Source organism: Andrena cerasifolii, chromosome 15 (assembly GCF_050908995.1).
Source record: "Andrena cerasifolii isolate SP2316 chromosome 15, iyAndCera1_principal, whole genome shotgun sequence".
In the NCBI taxonomy this organism is placed as follows: domain Eukaryota; kingdom Metazoa; phylum Arthropoda; class Insecta; order Hymenoptera; family Andrenidae; genus Andrena; species Andrena cerasifolii.
This window is the reverse complement of record NC_135132.1, coordinates 8,413,090-8,438,853: the sequence shown is the minus strand read 5'-3', so window position 1 is coordinate 8,438,853 and position 25,764 is coordinate 8,413,090. Positions and strand designations below refer to the sequence as shown.

At 43.0% G+C, this 25,764-nt stretch overlaps 1 protein-coding gene across 2 annotated transcripts in view; it reads left to right on the top strand.

Annotated features, from left to right (window-relative positions):
* Positions 1–24,144, top strand: part of LOC143377110 (metabotropic glycine receptor) — a 142,214-nt gene extending 118,070 nt beyond the window's left edge. The window contains exons 8-13 of one of the 2 annotated variants that reach the window (XM_076828054.1): positions 20–234; positions 9,572–9,710; positions 13,665–13,770; positions 15,344–15,505; positions 22,682–22,922; positions 23,289–24,144. In XM_076828054.1, the coding sequence (XP_076684169.1) occupies positions 20–234; positions 9,572–9,710; positions 13,665–13,770; positions 15,344–15,505; positions 22,682–22,922; positions 23,289–23,605 (1,180 nt within the window). In that variant the 3' untranslated portion in view covers positions 23,606–24,144. Of the gene's footprint in view, positions 1–19; positions 235–9,571; positions 9,711–13,664; positions 13,771–15,343; positions 15,506–22,681; positions 22,923–23,288 lie in introns of those variants that run through there. The other variant, XR_013087236.1, reaches the window with a different exon arrangement.
* The last annotated feature ends 1,620 nt before the right edge of the window (positions 24,145–25,764 follow it).

Here is a 25,764-nt window from a genome sequence, read left to right as displayed (position 1 = left end):
CATCTTGTTCTGCTTGCAGGATATCGGTGATATTCAGAGTGAAGTCGGCGAAGGCAGTGAAAATAACGGACGGCAGCCTGCTGAAGCGGCTGGGCGTAATCGTGATGATATTCAGCGTGTTCCTTAGCATCCGTACCCTAGTTGCGCCGCCTGTGGTAATAGTAGCCCGAACGGCTGACGACCTCAAGGCTTATCTGTGTCGCACCGACTGGTGGGATCACAGTTTTACTACACGTGAGTGTTCCCGCGTGTCAAATACCTTGATATGCCTGGCACTTCGCTGTTAAACCCTCCGCTAGTACGATCGTTGGGGAGCCACTTCCCACCTAACTAATAGAGCGATCCTAGTGACACTAGGAGTCATGGAAATGGGTAGCTTGCACGTTCCGCATCCATGACGTTGTGAAATAGATAAAACTGTGTATGTACATACGACTGCAGACACTATATTGGGTCGGTGATTATGAAAGTGGATTAAGTCGTTTTTTCTTCGTTTTGCGATATTTAGACTTCTGGGTTTGTGTGATCGATGTAATACAAAATAACAGTTTCATAATCAATCGTCCATACAGCAAATTATGATGCAAATGAAATTCAAGTTTCATTCAACAGAATGTTATAATATTCTTTGAACTAACAATACTAATCTCTTCTGAATTTTGAGGGGTGGTTTAACCCCTAAATATGAAAACGGGCTAAAATAAAAAAAAAAACACGTATTTCTAATTTCTCGGTAATCTGAAGCATATCTAAAAACTTGAACATCTTATAACTTTGAGGGGTGGTTTAACCCCCTAAATACGAAAACGGGCTAAAATAAAAAGACACGTGTTTCTTAATTTTCGGTTCTCTGAAACATATCCAAAAACCAAAGCAATCGGAGGAGGGCACCTGAAAATCTTATAACTTTGAGGGGTGGTTTAACCCCCTAAATACGAAAACGGGCTAAAATAAAAAGACACGTGTTTCTTATTTTTCGGTTCTCTGAAACATATCCAAAAACCAAAGCAATCGGAGGTAGACCCCTAAAATCCTGTCCTTATTAATCCCGGTTCATTGTTCACCGCGTGAGTGCATATATCGAGGGTCTAGAAGCCACGATACTTTGAACCTGATTTTCTTGCAATTTTTTCCATATTACTCCCTGCGCTTTTGGTAGATTATTATATAGGTCGTTCAGTAATTATGTACATACAAAAGTTGAACCAAATCCGTGACATCGACCCCTCACCCCTCCTTTATAAGAGTTGAGTAGGATCAGGACTTGGTAGAACTAAGACCTTGACGGGACTCAGGATTCGGTAGATTTGACAGTTCGGTAGGACACGGAACTTAGTGGATCCAAGAATTTAATGGATCCGAGGATCAGCTGTGGCAAACGTACACTTTCCAGAGGGATCAAGAAGATTGGATAAACTAATTATTCCCTCGATCCTCCTGCATTATTAAGAAACACGCTACAGCTTCGTTCTGTAATTAGTTCACCTAAAAGATATTCCGAAGGAATCGGTTAATCTCTGTTGCCTTTAATAAGTCGTATGCCGCCAACTCGGCACAAAGACGTCCCGCCCTAAACCGCGCCACCCCCTTCGTCCCGCCTCGCCCTCCTCCTGCCTCACCCTCGATCTTTCCAACTTGGTCCTTTCGGCCTTGCATCCGAGCGGAGTTCGTAGTTCCGGCGTCATTATCAAAGGAAAGTTGAAATTCCTCGGTGAAACGCGGTGAAAGAGATACAGGGGAGCCCCGTCCTGGAAAGCTAGGCGCAACTTCCCACAGGATTTTTCTTTTGCCCCTGTGCCCGTTCCTCCTCCGCATTCCTCGGCGCGGGAGGAAGGGAATAAATGCGATGAGGGAAATATGAATCCTCCCTCGCGAGGAAAATGGCATTTGGGGGGAGCCGTCATTCGGAGGGGTGGAGGGTTGCTGGATGTAGCTTGAGGGAGAATCGTCAAACACCAAGAAGACAATGAGGAATTGGGTAAAGGAGAGCTCGAGTGAATGAATTATAGAAACTGAGAGGAGGATAGTTTTCTAAGTGGGGGGGACTCCCGTCCCTGTGATTATGAAAATGGACTAGGTGAAAAATTAAAAAAAATTAAGTTTGCCACTTATTTTTTTATGTAAGGTGATGTAACACGAAGTGACTGATGGATTCGACGTTTTTAGATTTTTTACTCACACCACTTTCATAATCACCGGCACACATACGGAGGGCCGAGTTTCATAGTGACGTAAGTCACTCGCGTGGTGCTTATCGTAAAATAATATTTTGAATATACTATTGTAAAAAATTCTACATGTATATTGCAGTTGTGGGAACACATCTATGCAGAAGCTCAAAATACTACCATAATACCATAATAATAAATGTGTACCTATACACTTCAAAATTTAAAAAAAAAAATAATTAATATGTATTATAATTGAAATTAAATATTTTGCCTTCCCTATATTCTCCCAGAGTTACATTAAAATCAGCGCGTGAGAGCTCGCGCGCCCCCTGTAGAGCGAGAAATTACCAGGAACTAGGATACCTGACACCTCCCCTGGGCCCAGCATTTGTGTACAAAATCCTCACCGTGCGCGATGAAACCCCGCACAAGTTCGAAGCCATCCGAGCAGTGTACCCTCCTATCTAACTTCCCGCGTGAAACTTACAGCGCGCCAATTCCCGGCCGCCCGCGCTGCAAATTTAATTACACCCAAACCCTCCATCGGAAGTTCCGCGGAAAGAGATCGAATTCGTTTTAAAGCCGAACAATAAACGTTATAAGGTGGGAAGCTTCCATCTGAGGCGCGATAAATTCATTCCCGGGCGATAACCGTTCGTCTTCCCCGTATCGCTGAAATCCTATAAAATGCAAATCTTTTTTTTCCCTCCCCCACGCACCACCCTCCCTCATGAAACGCCGCGTTAAGGTGATGGACTGCCTCGCGGCTTTACTTCTGGGAATAACGCCAGCGTTCTAACAAATAGAAGCTTTCACAGATGGAAGGATTGCTCCCCATTGGCCCGCGTCCAATGTAAAATGCACTGAGGCGCGCGAGCGGGAATTTGGGTGTCTTTGAAATATTGTTCGAAAGTGGGGAGGGAGTTTTTGATGGCTGGGGACTCGAAAGGCACGATGGTGGGCAAAGTAGTTTTAAAAGAGGACAGTGTACTTGTGCAAATGTGTGGCTGCGTTCGGAAAAAAAATGGAGAGAGATGGGAATCGGAGTAGCAGGGGTAGACAGGTGCTGGAGTAGGGGGTAAGTTAGCTGCGTGATAGGGGTAGATAGGTATTGTGGTGGGGAAGTCACTATTGGTAGTCTTGAGCGAGAGATTAACTTTGTCCTGACTATACAGTTTTTATTCGCTAAGAGCTCGCGTCTCGGGACCGGTGGTGAGCATTTAACGTAGAGAGGGCACAATTCCGGGCGATCGTTTCTCCCTTCTTTCTTGCCGAAGGCGAGAGTGGGACAGGAGTGAGCAAAAAGTGGTGGGGAAAGCGCCGAGCTCTTAACGTGTAGGCCAGCCGAGCTCTTAGTGAATAAATACTGTAAGTAGTCACTATTAGGGAATTTTCCACTGCAGTTCACTGTTTTGAATGCTTTGAATTTATAAACTTGAAACTTTCTGCGCGGAGGTTGAAGGCTTTTATCTGGCAAAAGTTAATCCTCATTGAAATGGGTTATAGTCGAGAGGTTTGATTTTGAGTAAATTAAACACTTTTGGTGTAAAAGCCTGGAATTAGGGAATATTATTTCCGGTTTGCTTGCAGACTCTGTTTGCCCGAGTAGGGTAATTAAGGACAAGTGTACGTGACTATGCATCAGTACTTGTACCTCGTGTAAAATTCGTATTAAATCTAGGATAGTACCAAAATAGTGGGTGGAATATTCAGAATGCAAACGCCGTGGTATAACAACGGGAACGAGGTCCAGACTTCTCATCCAATCTCCTCGGTATGATAAAGAATCCCTCTAAGAGATTGCGGGATTATCTTTGAAAAAGGGGTCACGTAATTAAATTATTCAAGCGGCAGGGGCTGATTCAGACGGCACTGGGGTAATTTGATAATTCACCATATGTTGTGAGATCATAAGAATATCAAGGAAATTTAATTCTAAGCGAATCTCTTGAAATTATAATTCAACCCATCCTCGAGGAAATTACTAACGTCGCTTACAAATGGAATTTGAAATTTTTTAACGAAATGGATTTCTATTAAATTCGGAAGAATATTATGTAACGTGGTTCTGAAACCAATTATCGAAACGAATCTCTCAAGGAAATCAGCCACCGGTGGAATACTATTAATTGAAAACCGTCTGGCCAAAAACCGTTTTTCGTTCGATATGAGAACGCGCCTGGAATTTGGATGCGATGGAAGTTCCCCGTGTAAGTGCTTCGAAGAATTTTTCGAGGGGGTCGTTAAAGGCGCGGAAGAACAAGGGAATTCCCAGCAATTCCACGGAGACGACGCATTGAAATTCCAACAGTTGACCCGTTCGCGAAAACGAAGGCTCTCCTGTCTGTCTTTAAAGGGGAGAGAAGGGTGTTTGTGTACCTGGGTGGAAATTCCCAGTGTGGCAATGGAATTAAGTTCGCCTTCCGTTGCGCCTATTTTTAAAAAATATTAACTGCTCCACGAATGTCCCAAAATAATGCAGGCATTCGAAAATACTTCAAAATTATAGTTAAAACATTTGTTCAAATTGCTTTCCTTCACTTTTTATGTACAACGCGACTTAATTTCTGTAGGAGTCGAAAAGATTACGATTCCTCGTTCAAAAATAAGTCGAAATTGTACAAAACAGTTTTTTCGAACGACGCTTCGTTTACGAGAAAATCAGCTTTGAATATGGCTATTGCAACGAGCACTGGACAGTGGCGCCTCTAGTGGCCGTCACGCGAACTAACTACGACTTTAGGTCCGAGCAAACTTCCAAACAGGCGTTTTTCTCGAAAACGAAGGCTCCAACGAAAAAGTTTCACTGCACATTTTTAATTTATTTTTGAACGGAGAATAAAATGATATTGTTTTTTTTACTTATAGCTGTAATATAAGACCGGTATAGTTAATCGCAACTTAGAATGTATTCAAAACAGATTGAAAACTATATTTGAGCACCTAATCTCTTTGAAATTCTGCAAATTTTCATAAAGAAAATTCAATTTTCATGGGAAAATTGAGGAATATTTATAAGTGTAAATTGAAAGAAGTCGTGTGACTTGTCGACTCACATCGAGAATCGCGAATCGTTCTTTCTTCAGAATCCTGTGTATTTGTAAAGCGCCCCCGCAGTCGCTAAATTGGAAACATGCAAACAGAATCCACAGAAGCCGAGGAACCTTTCGCAACAGCTCTATAAATATGTAGAATGTGCGGAGCTCATTAGAATAAATAATTCACAAATATTTAGGTTGCGAGGACGGGGTAGGGGGGATTACGAAAAGCAGGAAATTGCGTGGCTTCTGTGCACAATAAATTCAGCAAATGCCTGCTTCAACCGCAACCTAGTATACTCAGTGACCATTATAATTCTGATAAATATGGCCCTGCCTTTCAATCGCACCCGTTTGAATAACGTTAAATTGTATACGCGTATCGATCCCCGTTCGTGCGATGTGGAAGCCTCTGACGAAGAATAGTTGGTGGTTTCCCCCATCGATCGAGCGTGCTCTGGCCTTTGAATTTCGAAAATGCCAACGTAACTTTGTGGAAAAACGTTTCAACTAAATCGTCACATCTGCTCTAGTCGTTACTAACAGCTGTCAACTGCTCCATTAACTATATTCGTGGGCAAGGTTCCTTTAAAAATTAATCCTCTGAGTTATGTAGTTATTTGGTGGTTGCTCAATAATTGAATAGTACGGTCTGTGCGGTAAACGCTCATGGGCGTTTGTTAAGCACAGCTAACATAGGAAGTTATGGGAATTCCGCACAGGAGGTGTGCTTATTGCTCGAAGGGGTTTATTCAGGGTAAAAGGTTTCTCGTATTTTAGTGGGCTTGGTGCACGATCACAGTAGCACAGAAAAGAATAAATTAAAATTTATTGATTTATTGATTTATATTTAATGCTCAAGGTTACAAATATTGGAAAATCGGAAGCTATTAAAAATATTTATACCCAACAATCAGTGTCAAACAAATTTTTCGCCTGCCCTTAATAATTCCGTAAGTATGAACGAGGAGCCACGCCTACTTGGACCACCCTGTACACTATAATTTGGAGATTAATGAAGCACACGGACGTTTATTAATAATTGCAGCGTGACTAAGCTCATCGTTTTAAAATACCCAGAGGCAAAGCCCGTAATCCATTTCGCGCGTCCTCTCACCCCATTCGGCACCCTCAAAAACCGAGTACAAACTAATTCAATATTTTGCCTATGGAACGTGGTCGTTTTCCCTCGTAAACCGCGAGACATGGGCTTGTTGCTTGTTTTCCAGCGATTAAAGGGAGAAAACTCGGGTTTGCTATTCTTGCTCGCCCTAAAATGTTCCTCCCACTCCCTTTACACCCTCCACCCACGCTCCACCGAATCAGTTCGAGTGAGTGAACCGAAAGATTTCTCAGAGCTAAATGTTTTTGGGATCAAACATTCCAACTGTGAATATATCTTGATAACTTTAAACTTTTTGGTAAAATTTTTTTTCCCCTTTCCATTGAATTTAAAATTTTTAATTTTTGTGCGCTCGAGGGGTGGAAAGAATCGTCCCCTCCAATACCAATCGTCAGTTCTCACTCGCGATAAGATTCGGCATCATTTCTTACGCTTTCCTCCTCACTTCACCCTTTATTTGCGAAGGAGTGTGTTTGAGCGCGGGTGACAATTTATTCGGGCGCTTCGACGCGAAAGTTCGCCTATGGGAAATAATAATAAATTCCCTCCCCCAGCGTTTCTCCGTTTACTTTGACAAACGGTGCGATGTGAAATTCTCGCGAAACTGTATCGAGTGACGTACATTATTCGTTGAAAAATAATGGAAAATTCTTCCCTGGTCAACTCTTGCTGAAGTAATTATAAGTACGCGTTGCCTTTGCTAAATAAAATTCCTCTAATGTAAATGCGATAATAACCCCTTTCTCATCCTTGGCTCGCGGCAAGCGTGCAAAATTAATTAAATTATTTTCACAACTAGAACCGACTGACCCAAAAACGATTTTTTTTTTTTTTTTTTTTTTTTAAAGTGATCTCTTTACGTATGAATGGTTGGAGCTGCTCCGTTAAAAAATGAACGAGACGCGAAAAATTCTAATTAGTATGGAGCTGGATTTTCCGGAGAACGCGGGATTTCATATGGTTCATCGAGGAAAGGAGAAACGTCATTCGCCGCAAAATTTTAACGTTCCGTCGTTTACCACTTTATCAAAGGGATTATCGCGAGTCCCTCGATTCCAGCGCAGCCTTTCAACTCGACGATACCCAGCGTTTCCAAACGAGTATCTGCGTTTCCAATCGATGAATCCCTTTCGAGCATCGTTGCTCTGACCTCCATTTTGGAATCTCGTCGATTTAATACCTGACCGGATTGCCACAGAGATTCTTGTGAATTTCTCGTTGCGAAACTGAAGTACCCTATTTAATGCTTCGACGATTCCTTAACGGGCAATTCTTATCTTGCCAGGTAAATCCGGCTCCTTCGCATAACCTCACTTTTATCAATAAACGCAACGCACCTGCGATCTGCCGTTGCAATTTATTTGCAGTAGAAATTACGATATCACTCTCTGGACTACATTGTTCCCTCCCAATATCCGGAGATATTATTTAAAGTTCGTCGAAAAGATCGAAAGTTTTTAATTAGCATCGTTCGAATAAGATTACTTTGGAACTTAAGATTTGCTGGGGCATTCAATGGCTTCGAATTCAGCCATTGTGCTAGCTTCGAGTGGCAATCGAAAGTTTAAGTAACGTTCGTAGCCATCTAGTGAAACTTATGCAAATAGGCGTGATTAAAAATAACACCCCTTAAATGAAATTTCAATAATGTCCACTACGTACTTAAACGAAAACAAGCAGCGCCGTGAAAATTAAGGGACGGCTTAGTAAGCTTCTCGAGATATTAAAATTTTTTTAAGAACTTTGATGCCATCAGCATAAATAAACAACAACAAATATTACGTAACATTAAATAATAACAGTTTTTGCCTTTCAACTTCACTTTAATTATTTTCGAAGCACCCCTGTACGTGATAACAAAATAATGGTGGGGGAGAGAATGGGAAGATCAATTAGATACTAGTTGCATGTCAATTTTCCGAAAGACCCCCTGGCTACAGAAGCAATCAGCCAATCGAACACCAGCTTTTGGAGGACCCCGATGGTCTCTCCCCCACTTTTCATTTCGCCCCCGTTCGCGCTTTACGACGAGTCTCGATGAAAAAACCGACTAACGACGGCCCCAGTCAACGGTAAACTTCCCTGGCAACTTGGTCGGTGACGGTTGTTAGCGCTGAAGCAGTGGGGAAAAAAGCTTCTGGTGCCCGATGGCTCTGTGACAGTCCCGGGGAAAAAATCGTCTGCTTTTTCCGTATTTTTTTCGAACACTCCTGGGGAGTGGAATCGCGGAGTTTCTGTCGTTCCTGCGGACGCATTAGCGCGAGAGCTTCCTTGACGAGGAAAAACAACCCTTTGTGAAGTCGCGTTCGGTGAACGCCGAGGCTCCGGAGTAACCCAATGTATTTCTGGCGCGCTGTTATTTCTAATTGTTCTTGTCCCGCCGGTGAAACAACGCGTATGGATGGTTTTACTGGAGTTTTCGGGGTGTTTGAAGCGAATTCCGAGCGATTACTGGAGGCACCATGGTCCGGGGAGGTAACTGATTAGTAAAAGGAATGATGAAGCTTCTAGTTTTTGAAGGACTAAAGACTGTATGGCGATTCAAATTTATTTATAATGAAGTGTATGTTGAGCCACAAGGTGTGTTTAACTTTGCGCGAGTGTGTGCTCTGGACCAATGTGCCGTGGTAATCGAACCGATGTGCCTGTGTAGGCGATACCATTACGCGGAACTGTCAGAATGCGAAAATATTAAAAGTTATATGATTCTCAATAGTGTGCTCTTAATTTGATCAGAGCAGTGAGGGGATTGCTCACGCTCAAATTGCGAGCATCGTTCTACCACGGGATGCAGTGTTGCCAGATCGTTCCTGGGCAAGCCAGAAATTATTCTCGAATTCCTTTATCTGACAGGCGACATAATATCGCGAGTGTCACCTAGAACCGTTTGGGGAGCGATCTGACAAAGCCACCACAACAGGGCAATTCCTTCGAGGAGGGTCGAACAATGCCAGGGAATACCTTGTTTTCCACCTCCTGCGCTCCGTGGCCCAGAAATTTCTACTTTCTTGCCCCCATTCTGTTTGCCGAGCACCCTTCGCTTTTCCAGGCGAATATTCATGAGGCTGGTCAACTCAGAAACAACAGAACCGCGTAATAAAAGAAATTTCTTCTTGGGAGCCACGGAGCAGGTTTCTCGAGTAAAAAAATAGAGAGGAAAGAGAACGGTGATCGTTACACTCGTGAAGTGGGAGTGATAAACCTGGTGCTAATGAAAATAAATTTATTCTCTGTTGCAGTGGAGGTTATGTTCCTCATATGGGGCATCAGACTGTGCATCGTGGTGAGAAAGACTCCGTCAGAGTTCAACGAGAGTCGATTCATCTCGATGGCCATTTACAACGAATTTCTACTGTCAGTCTTCCTCAACGTCTCGATGTGAGTGCCTCTAAAAAGACCCGTATTCCTCACGACACGTTACACTGATCCCAATCGCTGGCACGGACTTCAAACCATCGAAATACCATTGCATAAGAATCATTCGATGCGACGTGTAGGTATACTATGAGAGTTTTAGTACACCACCGCAAAACATGGGGCACAGCGCCATCTACAATTACTCCCGCTACCAACTCTTGCGCGCGTAGCGCCATCTAAGACTCCCCTCTGCAACGAACTCGATATCCCCTCGCCTAAGAATTCTCATAGTATACGTACTATGGCGGGCGCAGCTGGGAATAAAAAGGTTTGCGAAATATTAAATCTGCCCTTTGAAGGATCCTGTAATTCCTCCCTATGCCCGGAACATAAGCGAGCGGTCTCTGAATTTCAAAGCGAAGGATTCGCTTAAAAATCCTTCCGTTCTGGCCGGCCGCGTGATACGTCACGGCCAATTTATACAGGGACCGCGGTGAATTCATTTGGAAGCAGAATGGCTAATTAAATTGTGGAAAGCTGGTAGGTGGGTCACCGTTGCGGCTTTAATTTGTTGAGTCTAACGAATGGCGGCAGGATTCGTTAATGAATGTGGACATCTGGGAATGTAAAAGATAAGGTGGCGGAATTACCGGCTGCTCTGATCCTTTAAATTATTCGCTGCCGCCGGCCAAGTGCAGCGGAAAATTTGCAAATGAGGGTTTCCTCCATTGGAAAATCCTTTGAGATTTCGAGGACGTTTTATTTCGATTTCGAGCAGCAGAAAGGGACGGTGCACGCTATAGTTGGAACTAACAAGGAGACCGCACAGGTTATGCAATCGGTTCTGGAATGAGACTGGGTGGACATTGTAGTGCGCACCTAGTGTTACAAAACCGTAGAGGGTTTTTGTACAGTGGGCCTTCGTTTCCGAGAAATTACTGTATACGACTATCCCTACGGTCAGATATGACCGGAGCTCTAACTGCCGTTAAAGTCTATTCGATAGTCTGCAGCCCGCGACGTCTTCGGCATATTTTTTAAATATATAAAAGCACTCACACTTATAGACGTAGTAAATTTAATACATCATCGATAATGATAATAATATTAATATTGTTGCACTGATATTATTTGTAATTTGCGGTTTTATTATATTTATATTATATCTGCACTTGTATTATGTTTGTACTTTGTGTGCAGTATTATTGTAATAATATATATTATTAACATCGTTACAGCGCAAAATAATTTTAGGTGCAGCCATTACTACGGTAAGAAAAAGAAAAAAAAACAAGCGCGCACCAGGAATCGAACCGAAGACCTCCAGCACCGTAGCCAAACATCTTAATATCGCAGCTACGACCGTTGCTTCCTAAGAATGTTTGCACAACTGAAATACTACTGTCGCGCAAAACTTTGAACTCAAATTTCTCGAAAACGAAGGCCCATTGTACAAAAACCCTTTACGGTTTTGTAACACTAGGTGTGCACTATAATGTCCACCCAGTCTCATTCCAGAACCGATTGCATAACCTGTGCGGCCTCCTTGTAAGTGAATTGGCTGCTGCAGACCACCGAGACACTGTTCCCCCACTACTAATCCACCTTAGTCGAGTAACATGACCAATGAGAACGAGGCTTTAGACACCTTTCATGATCCGACGCCATATTGAAGTCAGCGAACATAACCTATCGATATAATTTCATTATGCTGTGGTGCCAAGCCAAACTCAATATTTAACAGCAGAATTGTGGAGTAATGTTAGATACAGTATGACTTCTAATGGTAGAAATGAGTGGGCGCGTATTTTCTGCTTCGATTTTCCATTTTGTTGGCGAAACATCGAATTCGATACGTCGGAAATATCCGCGGTTCGAGTAACAGTAGCTCCCTCTGAAATCATTAATTTTAGTAATGTGTTCCACTGATACTCGGTTGCGTTTCCCTCGATCTGGAGCAGAAGACCGTAAGCTATTATGACTCGAGCGTAGTGCACATGCTGTGCATGTGTAATGTTCGTCAGCCAACACCACGCCTTGCCTCTAACCAGTGCTTGAAATGCTATGGTACTAAACCAAACCGTTTACTGTTACGATCTAGGTTTACGTTTCCTCTGAAAGCAGAGGAGGGGGCGCATCTCCCTCCGACCAGAAGAAACGAGGAGCCCAGCTCTGGTTCTCTGAATACTATCATTCAACATTAACACTTTGAGTGGCGCAAGAATTTGAAAAATGGCTCTTTAAGTCTCTGATTTGTTTTCAAGATATGCATTCGGGGACTATCAAACAAAACTATTTATTGTTTTCACAAAATATCGACATGGAACTCCTGTCCTCGGTACACCTAACGTAAAATTTTACCTATAAAGTCTTACTATATCGAATATTGATCCACGGATCAATCAGTTCTGATAGTGTAGCATCAGGAACCCAATAACAGGGACCCCGGAACATACAGACCGCGGCGAGTCGACTTTGGTGGAGTTAGTTAGGCGGCTGGATGGTACGCAGAGGAAATCCGAAGATCGTGGGTTCGAGTCCCGTCGCCCCAAGGTCGTTTTTATCCGTGGATGTTTTTTCCGTGACCCCCACACGAATTACAGGAATTACACGATACCCCTATTCCTACGATTAATAGTCGTCATAAAAATTTTCACGTCAGAGGCAACTTTAGAAAATTCTCACACCTCCAAATCCCCATCAAACATCTGACACCACAGAGCGCGGTAACTCCCCCCAACAGAGTTGGAAGCTAGCAAAAGTCTCGCGCCTAGCGACGTGACTGTGTATTAGGTGGCTTAAAGTTTCTCGCCCGTACGTGAAAGGAGTAACGAAATACCCCGCCTCTTTCACAGTATTTTCGACCAGCGTTTAATCACGCGCATAATTATACGCCAAGACGAGAAGCTGGCGGAGGAGTTCCCGATGGTGGGTAACGTTATAGCGCTTGAAAGGGAGGCACAAGGAAGAAAATAAGTTGTTCAGGGAATTCGGTTCTGGAAAGGGGGAACGGAAAACCGAACTTTGTTTCTTTGAGAAGCCCATACGTTGGCGGGGAAACTTTGAAGCAACAGCTAGTGTTTTCAAAGAATAGTGGTGGTAGCCAAAGGACTCTCCTTGGTAACTCCTCTAATGAAAACGATGCTAAAGTAAAAAATAATAGAAGACTGACTTGGCTGACTGCATCTTCAGTCTACTAGGCCTATTAGATCTGATTGTTATTGGTACGATAGGGCTGATACTGATGTATCTAGATGATTGTACCACCTCAGAAAATTAAATTAATTAAATTCATGGTGATTCAAAAGTCCTGAAGGTCTTTTGTAACTCTTATACCAGAGGCAGTTGTATAATTTTCCATAAATATGCAAGTGTAAATTAGGTTCGTTAGGTTCCAGTAGGTGTTGTTAAAGCTCGAGAAATAAAACCTGGAACAACGTAACAAGGATCCTTCTTCGTAAAATACTCCACTCAAAACCCATACTCTGATGTCCAACCTCGAGGCACTCCGACGTACTATAAAAACCCTCGCGAAACACCCTCCCTTTACACAACATTTTTCAGCCATTGTAATTAGCACAGTACAATGGCAAACTCTAACTACGCGAAAATTAACCCAATTAGCCAGTAGTGTGTCGTTAGGTAGGTCACAAATGAGCAGAATAACTTTAGACAAATCGGAGCAGTACGGACTTACAAAGTACAGTGCAAAAATGATTAAGTACTTAGAGGGTTCTTGAAGCGCCTACCGCATAGCTCGGAGCATGGATCGTTAACACAATATTAACAAACACACAAAAAGAACACACCAAAGCACGCTAAAAAAAAAAATCGAAACCCGCCATGGTGGCATAGTTGGAGGGCATGTGATACTCCATAAACGAGGATCTAGCAGACACCTTCCCTCCCCTCCATCTAAGAAACGCCTCCCCGAAGGAAGAAGACCCTCACCGGATGCAATCTTTCTGGTTGCAGGTTGTTCTTGCAGTCGCCGGCCAATCCGGATTTATTGTACGTGATATTTTTCTGTCACACCCAGCTTACGGTCACGCTGCTGCTGTGCCTCATATTCGGCAGCAAGGTAAGACTGATCGATCCTGCATTTATGCTTCATCCCATCCGCGCCGTGAAATAAATGGCCACGAGCAGGTTGGACTCGTGAATCCTGGAGGGGGTGGCTTGCGGCGACCGTCCTCCACCCCACCCACTGGAATTTATTTATTTCACGGTGTACATATTGGTCATTGGAAACATCCGGTCGGGGCTCGGTGGAAGTTGTGGAGCATTTGCGTGCGAACAACCGCGAGATAATTTATTTGCCCAGCGGGTGGAGTGAAAAATCGTTGGCCTCCTGGGGTATATCCCACCGGTGGATCCAAAAAAAAAGCACCGGGAAGGTTCGATGCAGCGGTACCACTTCTATTCCGGAGCCTGCGGTGTACGACGTATCGCGGGATCTCTGTTATCGGGATAACGATAGAACAAAATAACGTTTTTTGGGTCAGGGGTATTGCCCGTGCACGCTGCCATGTCGACGTGTCGAATCTGGCGCGTCAACAGGGGACGTGGCAATCCTCTTTCTGGATAGGCTGGGATTGGGAGGGATACAGACTCGACGCGGACCCCGAGCTTGGCGTTGAGGTTATGTTACTCTTTAAATAGGGAAGGACTGATGGAGTCTAGCTGCGATGAATGACACTGCCATTGGGCTGCCCCTAAAAGAAGGATTTGGGCAGAGAGTAGGGACGATAATGGTGTTTAATTATGGGGGACTATAGGGGGCGATGTGGGCACATGATATGACATGTGGAGGTTTATGTAGGTATCATGTAAGTGTTATAGACTTCGGGCCATATTTAGATACTGTATTTCCTCTTTGGCAAGAGTGTTCTAATAGAGTTCCACTTAGATAAGGGGTGACATCAAGTCCCTAGACCCTGAAACGGGGGATTACCTAACGATCCACCCACTAAGTAGGCCAAACTATAATGTCTGATGGCAAGAGAACCCTAGGAATCTCATCACAGAACTTCTTCAAAAATTAACCCCCTACGCATGGGGACCGCCAACTTCTAATAGACCCCCCATCAATCTTCATACCCCCCACATTCATAAACTAATCCTATCCAAACTTTCAATGCTTGATGCTCCTGAAATATGGCGAGACAATCCCACCCCTATCACGTTCTTCGGTTCACCACTCAGAAAATTCCTCATCCCCAACTGGGCACCCTCCCCCGATGCCCACCACATTATTCTCAGCAGAGCAGCTATAGGGAGCTTTTAGAACGTCAATAGCCTAGGAACATATTCATCGTAATTTTTAACACCGTCACTTTAAGTCCCCAGTGCCACCAAGATGGATGAACATGTTACGTCACTAGGCTCTCTAGTGAGTACCAAAAGCACATCAAGTGATTCTCAACCCCAAAGGTGTCACTCCGTGCATCACTTAAGTAGACCCTAAGTCGACTATATTTTTTTTCTCAACTAATTCTATGCATTATCCATGGGTAAATGAATTTTTTACAAGAACACGTTACGACATCCACCGCTCCCCCGACAAGCGATGCCCAAACTTTGCCATCGCGGTGGCTCGCCGCGATTCTTGAAGAATCGTGTCGCCGTGACTGAAACTTGCCTGTTTAATGTAGGCCTACGTGGTGTTCCGTAGCGGGGGCAAGGACGAGGGGAAGCACTCCGGCGCCACTGGGAAATTTCTGGGGAAAAGCAGCCGCCCAGCGGGCACCAGTAACCAGACCAACTCGATATCCCTTCAGCAGGGAAACTTCACCGACGAGAGCGACGGAGCCACGGTAAGAGCACTTCGAGGTACCGACCCCTTCCCACTCCCTCCCAACCTCTGACATTTTTAGATTCTCATCGCGCCAGACCCACCCCCGGTATTCGACTGAAATGCGTCTTTAATGATACTTTCGCGTGATGCTCCATATACCTTCGAAACGAGCTGTCTCTCTAAGCTGGAGTGTGATTTCTTTCTTCCCCCTGGCGTCCTGAATTTTTGTCGATTATTTTACGATTAGCTTGGTAATCACCACCCTTAGAAATGCGAGTTTGATGTAGCTTCCGGGGGCGCCAAGTGGGAGACGATTAATCCTCGAAGAGGGATGTATTTTAAATAGTGAGGGGTGTTTTAGGGACTTTTTTTGCATTTTTCAAAGTGGAGGATTTTTGTTAATTGTTAATTGGTGCTTGAAGGTGCGGACTGCATCTTGAGAGCATTATTTCTACCGCAATTGTGTATGATTGCGTTGAGGAAGGGTTGGGAATGGGTGGAATAATAATTCTCAAAGTGTCTTTCGGGTCGTATTGGAGAATTAATGCAGAGCGATTGGTAGACTGCGAAGGGTCGCTCCGGGAATTCGTGTTAACGATTACACTGAGAACTATGTGCTACCAATTACGCGCGGATGTCCCTGGAAACAGATAAAGAGCTGAAAGCTCGTTTCAAACACGTCCGAGCTTTTAATGTGACGCGCGTGTACACTTCAAAGAATGCGCACCAATAATTTCGGAGGAAGATATAATTCCGCGACAGCTGAATATCTGTGTTCTACTTAACGAATCCACCCCCAGTTTGCTTTTTGCGCGCCAAGTTTAACAGGGGAGGATTCTCGTGATTATGCGTTCCCTCATTCATGGTAACACGCGGTTGTGTAATTAACAGGGAGACCGGATATGTTGGCTTTCGCGGGATAAAATATGCTTGATAACAAATTAACGAGGAACTTTTAATGCACTCGCGGATTTTTGAGAATTATTTCAAGCGTTTCGGGAAATATTTTTGGGATTCAGAAGCAATTTGTGTGGTATAACTTGTACGACCTAACTCAGAAGTAAGTCCGATATAATTCAGGGATAACATAAAGTGAACCTAAATGAACCTAAGGTAATGCTAGATTAGAATTAACATAGACCTAACTCAACATGACTCAACACAAAGATAAGTCAGACTTAGCCCTTCCTAATTTAAATCTAACTCAACATGACTCAACTCAAAGTTAAGTCAAACCTAACCCATTATAACTTAGACTTGAATAGCTTAGATCTGACGAAGAAGTAGTTGAGACTTACTCACCAGTCGCGAAGGACCTGACTCATCCTATTTTCTGTGATTAAAAAACATCTTTGCATCGTTTCCAAAAAAATTTATTTATCTATGCAATAGTGCTCGTTGCAAAGAAATTCTGTTTTAATTCTTCGATTCCTAAACTAATTTGAAGAATTCCAAATTCATGTATCAAAGAAGAATTATGGAATATACTATTTAAGATGCTACTTGTCCTATTTGCAATAATGAGCAAAGTTTCAATGCACTTCCCATGTTTAACTCAACATTTTCATCGAAGAAAAACCTGCCTTTATATCCGCCGTTAAAGCATGATCCCCCATAAGAAAAAGTAAGGTAAGCACCCCATATCTCCCTCCACACCATATCTCCCAATATGCCTATTAGCAGAGAGCGAACCTTCAAGCCCCATTGTGTGAAAAGCCGATTAATAGGCCTCTCTGCAGGGGCGCATTAATTACGTTATCGGCAATACAGAGGCCTATTTACTATTGGCTAGCCCGAACATGGTCTAACATCCCAATTAACCTTCCAAAACAACTCAGTACCATCACACCTCTTCTTTCCAAACATCTGCCCCCTAGATTGCTATGGATTTCTATGCCAATATTCGATTCACATTCTATCTCCATTAATCCAACGTGAGTGCCAAATTAACAATTAGAATCTATCTGAAGTTACCTACCAGAGACTATCAGATACTGAGATAACATCTGCCCCTCTGAGGGGTGGCTCCCAGTTGCAATCTACAGAGTAGCTCCAGTTTAGGTTTCAGGAAGCCTAGAAGGAGGATACAATGGGCTTCGTAAAGATCTTTGTTTAAATTATTCCATCTGAGGTGATTGTGGCACACAGGTGCGGCTGAGGGATTGATAAATACTATTTACAAAGGGAAGGTGGCCACCTCAGATGACAGGGAGCCTGGGCTCAGGATTCTAGACGCTAATTTCTGAGATGAGGAACGTTTTGGGCGCACTGTGGGGCTCGATAACGCCGTATTAGCTGGCCTCGTGCAACCAGAGCTGCAATTAATTGAGGATCAGGTGGCAAGCTCAATAGACGCTCGTTTTAGTTGCCCTTCTACCAGGAGGGGCCAATGAAGTGCCCAACTGAGACAAACAAATGAGTGTGATGCGTTATGTAGTAGGGGTGCTGGATACCGAATGTAGTTTAGCGTGTCAGGATCATCTTGGTGTGGAGGGATTAGACGATGTGGAAACAAATTTGCTGACCCTTGCGCAGAACACTATCATCAAACTCAAATAGGCACTACACTTTTTCGGGTATAACTTCTAAAGCACAAGAGACAGAAAAAAAAGTTTCAAACAAAAGTTTAATGGTAAAATAAGCGCTGGAAATTTGAGTCAACAAAATTTTGAAAAGAGTTTTAAAAAAAACTACCTGACGAGAAAAAACTTTTTTTCAAAATTTTGCAAACGCAAGTTTACAGCACTTATTGTTCCATTTAACTTTTGTTTGAAATATTTTTCTCTATCTCTTGAATATACTCTGTACACCCACAAAATTGCGTTCCATTCAATTAGTGCGAGTTCGGGGTCCCTTGTTAGTCCCAAAATTCTTTAGTCTTATATAAATTCAGACTTACGCCAGAATTTTGAACATTCTACCTCGTCACTGCAATTGGATTATTATTGAAAAATCGTAAAACTTTCCATTCAGCTTTTAAAATTGACAAAAATTACGGTACAATTGTAATAATTACAGAGCATTATAATGTCATTATACCAAATCTTCACAGATGTTCTAATCGAGACCCGTCATTTGAGTATCCAGCGATAGCTTCGTCGCAGTTAGTCCGGAATAGCTGGAGATTCGGCATAGCTAGGCGGAAGGTGTCTGCGCGCCGATCAACGACTCGGCCGAATTGCATTTGCGGGGGAGTACCCTTCAGGGATCCCGTTAAACGGCAGACCATCGTCAGCAGTCAAATGTCAAAGCCGGCAGCTCCGGCTCGCCCTCTTTTCCATTCCCCGCGCTTCACCGACCGTATCTTCGAGGCCGACGCAATTTTCCAGGCTTTTTGCGATTGCCCCCGCAATCTTCGCTCTAAAAGCCCCGCGGATGACATTTTTCGCGCTGCCTTTTGTCGGGGCTAATGCAGGCGTCCCTGAAATCCGTTGGAACAGGAGGCGCCTAATCGCTGGGACCGTTCACCTTGCGCTTTCACCGACTCGCTCGGGAATTTTAAACAGCTGCTGATGCATTCCAGCGCGCTGGAGTGTCGCTTGCCGTGGGCGAGTGAATTCTTTTCCACGGGAATCAGCGTATAAGCGATGGTGCGCTTTAGCCAGTCGGTGACCGTGCCGACAGGACACACGTTTGAACATTCCATCAGGCAGGAAGTAGATTTTAGCGGGGGTAGAAGTGATGGCGGTTTTGTTTCGAAACTCATCAACAACACCATCCACTGTCCAATTAATAATAAATTGCAGGGACCAGGCTGGGCATGTCTCTCGCGATGTCAGTTGTGTATTTGGACGTTGCTCCACCATTTTCAGGGAAACTTTGACAGGCCATTAGAAATCCTGTGTGGAGTGTAACTCTGTATTTGCAACTAAATATTCCGTCATGGGCGATAATTCGTGGGAAGAAAATGATAGAGGACGTCGGCGAGTTTCCGCTCCCAATTGCGCTGGGAGAACAGGAAATATGTTACGTGAATCGAGGTCCACGTAGCACTGAGCAGGGATACGCAATCTAAAAAAAAAACAGAGGGGTTGGGATTTAATTAATTCTGTAGGTATTGTAGTTAGTAAAGGTGTCTTTCAGGAAGGACTTGTTTCTTTGTGTTGTCAGTATTCGGGTTGAGGATTCCTAATGATGTGGAAATTCTTGTGGACTGAAATCTAATAATATATAATACTTTAAATATAACATGTAACTATTAAAAGTGGGATATATATTAGATTTAACGTAGAATTGACGCAGGGGCAAAATACACCTAACTTAAAGTTAACTTATACCTAGGTTAACTTTAAATTAAACTTAAGGGTGATTGTAAGTTAAACTCGGGGTTAACATTAAGTTAAACTCGGGGTTAACATTAAGTTAAACTTGAGATTAACTTTAAATCAAACTTGAGATTAACTTTAAATCAAACTTGAGGTTCACTTTTAGCCAAACTTAAGCTTTGAGTGAAACTTGAGGTTAACTTTGAGTGAAACTTGAGGTTAACTTTGAGTGAAACTTGAGGTTAACTTTGAGTGAAACTTGAGGTTAACTTTAAATTGAACTTGAGGTTAACTTTAAATTGAACTTACAGGTAACTGTAAGTTAAACTCGGGGTTAACATTAAGTTAAACTTGAGATTAACTTTAAATCAAACTTGAAATTAACTTTAAATCAAACTTGAGGTTCACTTTTAGCCAAACTTAAGCTTTGAGTGAAACTTGAGGTTAACTTTGTGTGAAATTTGAGGTTAACTTCAAGTTAAACTTAACCCATAGACCAACCAATGTTGAGTTAAACCTAGTAGTTCAGGCCCCACTTAGACGTAACTCATTCCTTCTTTGTCAGTTGATCCAGACTTAACCCAGATGTCGTTGTTCTTCAAATCCAATTCCTTTTCTTGTCCCCCTACAGAGAAGTCGGGAGCTGTCGTGACGAATTTTTGGCGATGATAAGGGATAAGACAAAACGGCGCGCCCTAAATTTAGTGCTGTAATAAGCTTATGCAGTATCAGAATGGATTTACCAGCATAACTTTCATAGCCTCCGTAGCCGTCTCCTGGAAACTTCATTAGGAGGATCTTGCTTGTTAAGCGGATTTCTTGTAAGGCTGCCCTTTACGAGATCTATGAAACCAAGCGATCACTTTTAATAGCAAATCTTTGGGATCTCCACATAAATAGTCGTAAACCACTGCAGTATTTGGGGCAGGGTGAAATAGCCCACGAAGTGGCTGTTTGCTTAATTAGCGCTTTATCATTGTACAGAATGGAGGTTGTTAAATTAATACGGCACACTGTGTGTAGGGGTTACATACTCGGATGATGCGTAACGTAAAAGTAAGGTGTAAGTCCCTAGTGATATTAAGTACTAGGGTCTGCTAAGTTGAGTACCAAAATTTGGAGTGTTCCTTTTTTTAAAATTCAAGGACTTGGTGTAATTTTTAAAACTGATAATTAAGCAATAGAAAAAGTTTTTATTTTCTTTCTAATTCTAGTTTGAAGTAATTAACATTTGCGTCGTAATGAAGGGTGCGAGGGAAGGACCACCCTATTCCCAAAATCTCGCACGTTCATTATCATTTTGACACAACTGAACGACGTTAATGATGGAGGTCTGAATTTAGACCCCGCTGATTGCACTCAATTATCGGTGAAATTCACGCTTTATAAATTGCGAATGACGATCAGATTATACAGGCTGTTTAAATCAATTATGGGAGACCGGGAAACCATAATTATGAAAATATTCAATGGCCGTACCCCTTGATGGGGAGCACGATGTATTTGCTAGAGGGATCTCATTAGTAATGAAATCATCATTCGCTAATGACCGTTTGTGTTACCTCTTTCGTGCTTGTTGTACAACGTCTATTGCCCGTGACCGACGACCTATTGTCTGTGATTTATTATCAATTAGCTGTTACGTGTTACTTGTAAACCATTACTCATTAATAATTGCCTATTACCTGTTGGTTATTACCTATTACCAATTGCCCATTACCTGTTATTTATTCCTTACCTGTTGGGTATTACTGATTGCCTATTAGCTACCAGTCATGGCCCATTACTTACTGTTAATTCCCTAATTTCTAACACCCATTGTGCACACTTCAACACTTGGTCTATTCTCCACTATCTGTTCTGTATGTCATGTACTTCGTCTTCTGTACTCTGTTTTGTAATGTCTGGTAGCTGGATGCTATCGGTACCTGATACACTACAGCTGATTGTCTATTCTCTTGTAGCTACCACCTAGTGCATACTCTGTATTTCTCACTGCTTAATGTGTACCTCCTGTTGCCTACTGCATATTCCCTTTGTAATATAATGTGTACTCCGTTTACTCTATCTATCCCCCGTTTTATAGTGTATTCTCTTTATTTACTATTGTTTATTCTCTGTTCTTTACTGCTGAGTTCTCATTGCTCATTATGGACTTCCTATTGTTCACTGGGAACACCCTTCTTAGAGTGGACTCCTTATTTCTTACTGTGCTGTCCCTGTTTTCCTATTTTAGGATCCCTATTTTATACTATGGACTCCCTATTCCCTACTATGGACTCACTCCTTACTACTGACTTCTTATTGACTACTATGGACTCCTTATCCCCAACTTTGGACTCGTCATCCTCAACTATGGATCTCCAATTCCCTACTATTCATTCCTTACCCTGTATTTTGTATTCCCTATTGCCTATTTTGTACCGTCTACTGCCCCTTAGCAAGTATGAACTCCCTACTGCATACTGTAAACCTCCTGAAACCTACGAGGTACTATATGCCGACTACTATACGCTGCTTGTGTACACAGATCTTCCCTACATTAAATTTCCCATTCTATACTATCCATTATCCACACCATACGTAATATATTCCCAATCCCTACTACTAACTTCACATTCCTCATTTTCCGCTCCGTACTCCCTTTGATGCCACATTCTATCCTCCATTTTCAACTCCATGCGATCGCAATTTCAAATTCGAGGCTTCAATAGAACGAAACCATCGGCAATCCTAATATTCCAATAGATTGCACCGAGAGTCCAGCAAACAGTATATCCAGCTTCAAACCTCCACCCAGCTATGCAATCGTCTGATGCGTTTTCTCCCTAGAGATCCCTAGCCCCCATTCCTCACTCCTCCATCTCTTGTATTCCTTACCCTCCATAACCCAGGGCTGCGATTAATCGCTTCCGCCTGTATTGTTTCAGGAGGAGTTCCGCCGGTTCATCAACCAGCTAGAAGTCCTCAAGGAAAAGAACGTGCTACTAGGAAACCACCACCTAGTGAACAAGCTAGCAGCGATGCAAGAGGCCGCTAATCGCGCTGAAACTCAGGTGTCCACGATCCAGGCGATCTCCTCCAGCATGAGACTCAGCGATCTAAATGGATCTACAGCGGTCGCTGAGACACAAGTGGGCGGATCCTACCAGGGCGACACCGACCAAAAGGGTGAGTCAAACCTTAGCCAGACCAGCTACGTCTCAACTTAAGCCAGACTCCCTCTGACAACCACCATCCATCACGCATAATCTTCATCGCAACCCCACTGCCAGTGATCAAAGAAACAGGCTCCATTTTTCTTCTTCGCCCTTTCACCAGCCCCGACAACGACCACCCCCCTACCAAGAACCCTCGACACAGCAGAATCATGTACTTACCAACTTCTGACCCCTCCAACCGCAATGTCCCCTTCAAGTCCCACATCCCTCACCCCAGACAGAGGTCCCCCAGCTCCTCCCAGCTTCAGTCGCACCACCCCGCATCGACACCAGCTGGAAAGTCGCTCGGAGTGCGACCCTACGACCGTCTGTTCAGGTGCGGAGCCCAAGGAGGAGAAGAGGTGCCAGGCCTGCGTAGAGAAGAACGGCATCAGGGCCAAGGAGCAAGGCCCCTCGAAGGACGGGGAGGCGCCAGTTTCAGTGGAGGTGAGGAAGGTCGTCAGGACCAACGACGTGGCGGTGTCCACTTCCGGCAGACCTGCCACAGAGGACATTGGAACGGAGACGAAGCGCGAGGACAAGGAGACAGAGACCAGGGAGAAGAGCAAGGGCAAGTCAGGCCACGCCAGAACCCACGCCATCGTCATCAACCTGGATGACAAGAGCAGGTTCTCGGAAGAGGTGACTGTGTAAGGACGCGGGTGTCCTGAGAACTGTCCAAAATGGTGTCTACTAGTTCCTTGGGTTTGGGAGGGTTTGAAGGTGCTTCAGGGGTGCTTGGATGGCGAGGACTTCGTTTTTGCAAATGAGTGGAGTGGGGTAGACTGATTCGAAGAGGGGTTCCTTTGGTGATTGGTATGTCGATAGAGAATGTTGGTTCATTTCTCATGCTACTGGGGCACGTGGGACGTGGCCTAATGTTATCATTGGGAGGATCATAATACGATCCTTGTTGATAGAGGGGTGGACTGATTGATGATTCGCTTAAGAGGGTTGCAAAGGTGGATTTATTTGGAGCTGTGTTTCGTTGTCAGCTTCCAACAGTGGCTAGTAAATGTTCTACACAGAGACTGTAATAAATAATCTATCAGCTGAACCCACGTGTCCCAGTTTGCAGCTGAAAATGAGTGTTAAAGAATAGCAATGTCTTTCAACGTGTACTTGCAACTGCAAACGTTTCTTTGTGAACTTTTCTCGAAGTTCGTTATTGGAACATTAAAAGCAATATCCTGTAGCATGGTATTTAACAACTTACAGTTAGAACAAAATCAACTCGCCATTCGTTTAAGGAACAGAGGACCTGGAACAGTGGAGTGGAGGAGGTAGCCAAAGTTGATTTTATTCTGACTATAATTGCTCTGCTACTAGCATCATTTTTCCTTTGTATGTGTTTCTTTTTCTATTTATTTTGTTAAGTTTCTTTTCTAGAAAATTTTAATCCCTCTTCCATCCTGTTTTTCGTTCTCTAGCTGTATTTCCCAGGCCTGCAAAATCAGGAAACTCTTGTCCAATGACTTTGAAGAATTGGAAAATGTCCCGTAGGATTTGAAATAACGAAACCCTGATTGAACCCAGATTTGTTTCTCCAGGCATCGAATTTGCTACTAGAAGCGCAATGGAGTTTCTATTGGACTTTAATTCTGCTTCTCCTTCTTTTCTTCGCCCTCTGATTGGATTTACTCCCGTGAACGAGGGATAACGGATCTCGAATTAAAACTATATCTTCATCTCACTGTGTTCTCTTTCCGTGGCAATTAGAGGCGATAGAACTGTAATTGGGCCTGAGTCAGTTTTTAAAGTAGTTCGGTTCGTATGAATAAAAAGAGGGGGTTGATTCAACGCCGCATGTTTGATACCGAGTTTATTCGCGAAGCTTCTGAAAAGTCGAGCCACAAAGTTCGATTTGAACCTGGAATTTTGTTCCCTTTTTGACGGGGGCAAAAAATTTTTCGTTAAAATCCCGCGTCGGGAAACAAATTTAGCAAATTCAAACGGAATGTTGGCCCATTATTTTTCACATGCAGTTTTTTTATGTGGCATAAGGGGAACTTGGAAAATTAATTAAAAATTCTTTTCTTTGCTCCAAGCTGTAGTATTTATTTTTATTTAACTGTAAAATATACATTTTGTTGATAATTCTTAACGAACTGATTAATGTATAGTAATCTTCATTCAAGGGGAGAAAAATTGTTAACGTTGTGAATAGGAATTAAAAAATTCTAAATCCAACCTGCATCTGATTAGAAGAATTTTATTTTTGAAAAATTACAAAATTAAAATTAAAAATAGTAACATTGATCAGCTTTCCGATGTAAATTCGCTAATTTTTAAACAAACTCATGTGCTAGAAGGAGAGTAAAAAAATAGAATAAAATAAGGAAATACTTTCAGGAAAGTTATATAGAAATGCTTCCTCGAACAGGGTTTCGCTTTTCCATTATTTAAAAAACCCCACAATGAAGGCTTTCATTTTTCGAAAGGGTTTGCAGCAGACTGGCGCTTTTTAGACGTTTATTTCACGCAAACTTTACGTATCCCAAACACCGAACAAGAAACGAAGGCATAAGTTTTCGTGGAGTTCGTATTCGAAAGAAGGTAAGGAGGAGACGATGCGAGAAGTGTGAAAGAAATGCAAGGATTCGTCCACGATGAACTTTAAATATATCTTTCACGAACGAACGAACTTGCGAAGTATGGGAAAGATGCACTCTTCCCAGAATTATGTATCATTGATCCCGTCCCAGATAGAAAAGTTTCACTACTTTCCCCTATTTTCCTGCACTTCTATCGAAACTCACGAGTCTGGAGTTTCTCGAATAAGATTTGCCAAATTTATAGGTTATATTGTTCAA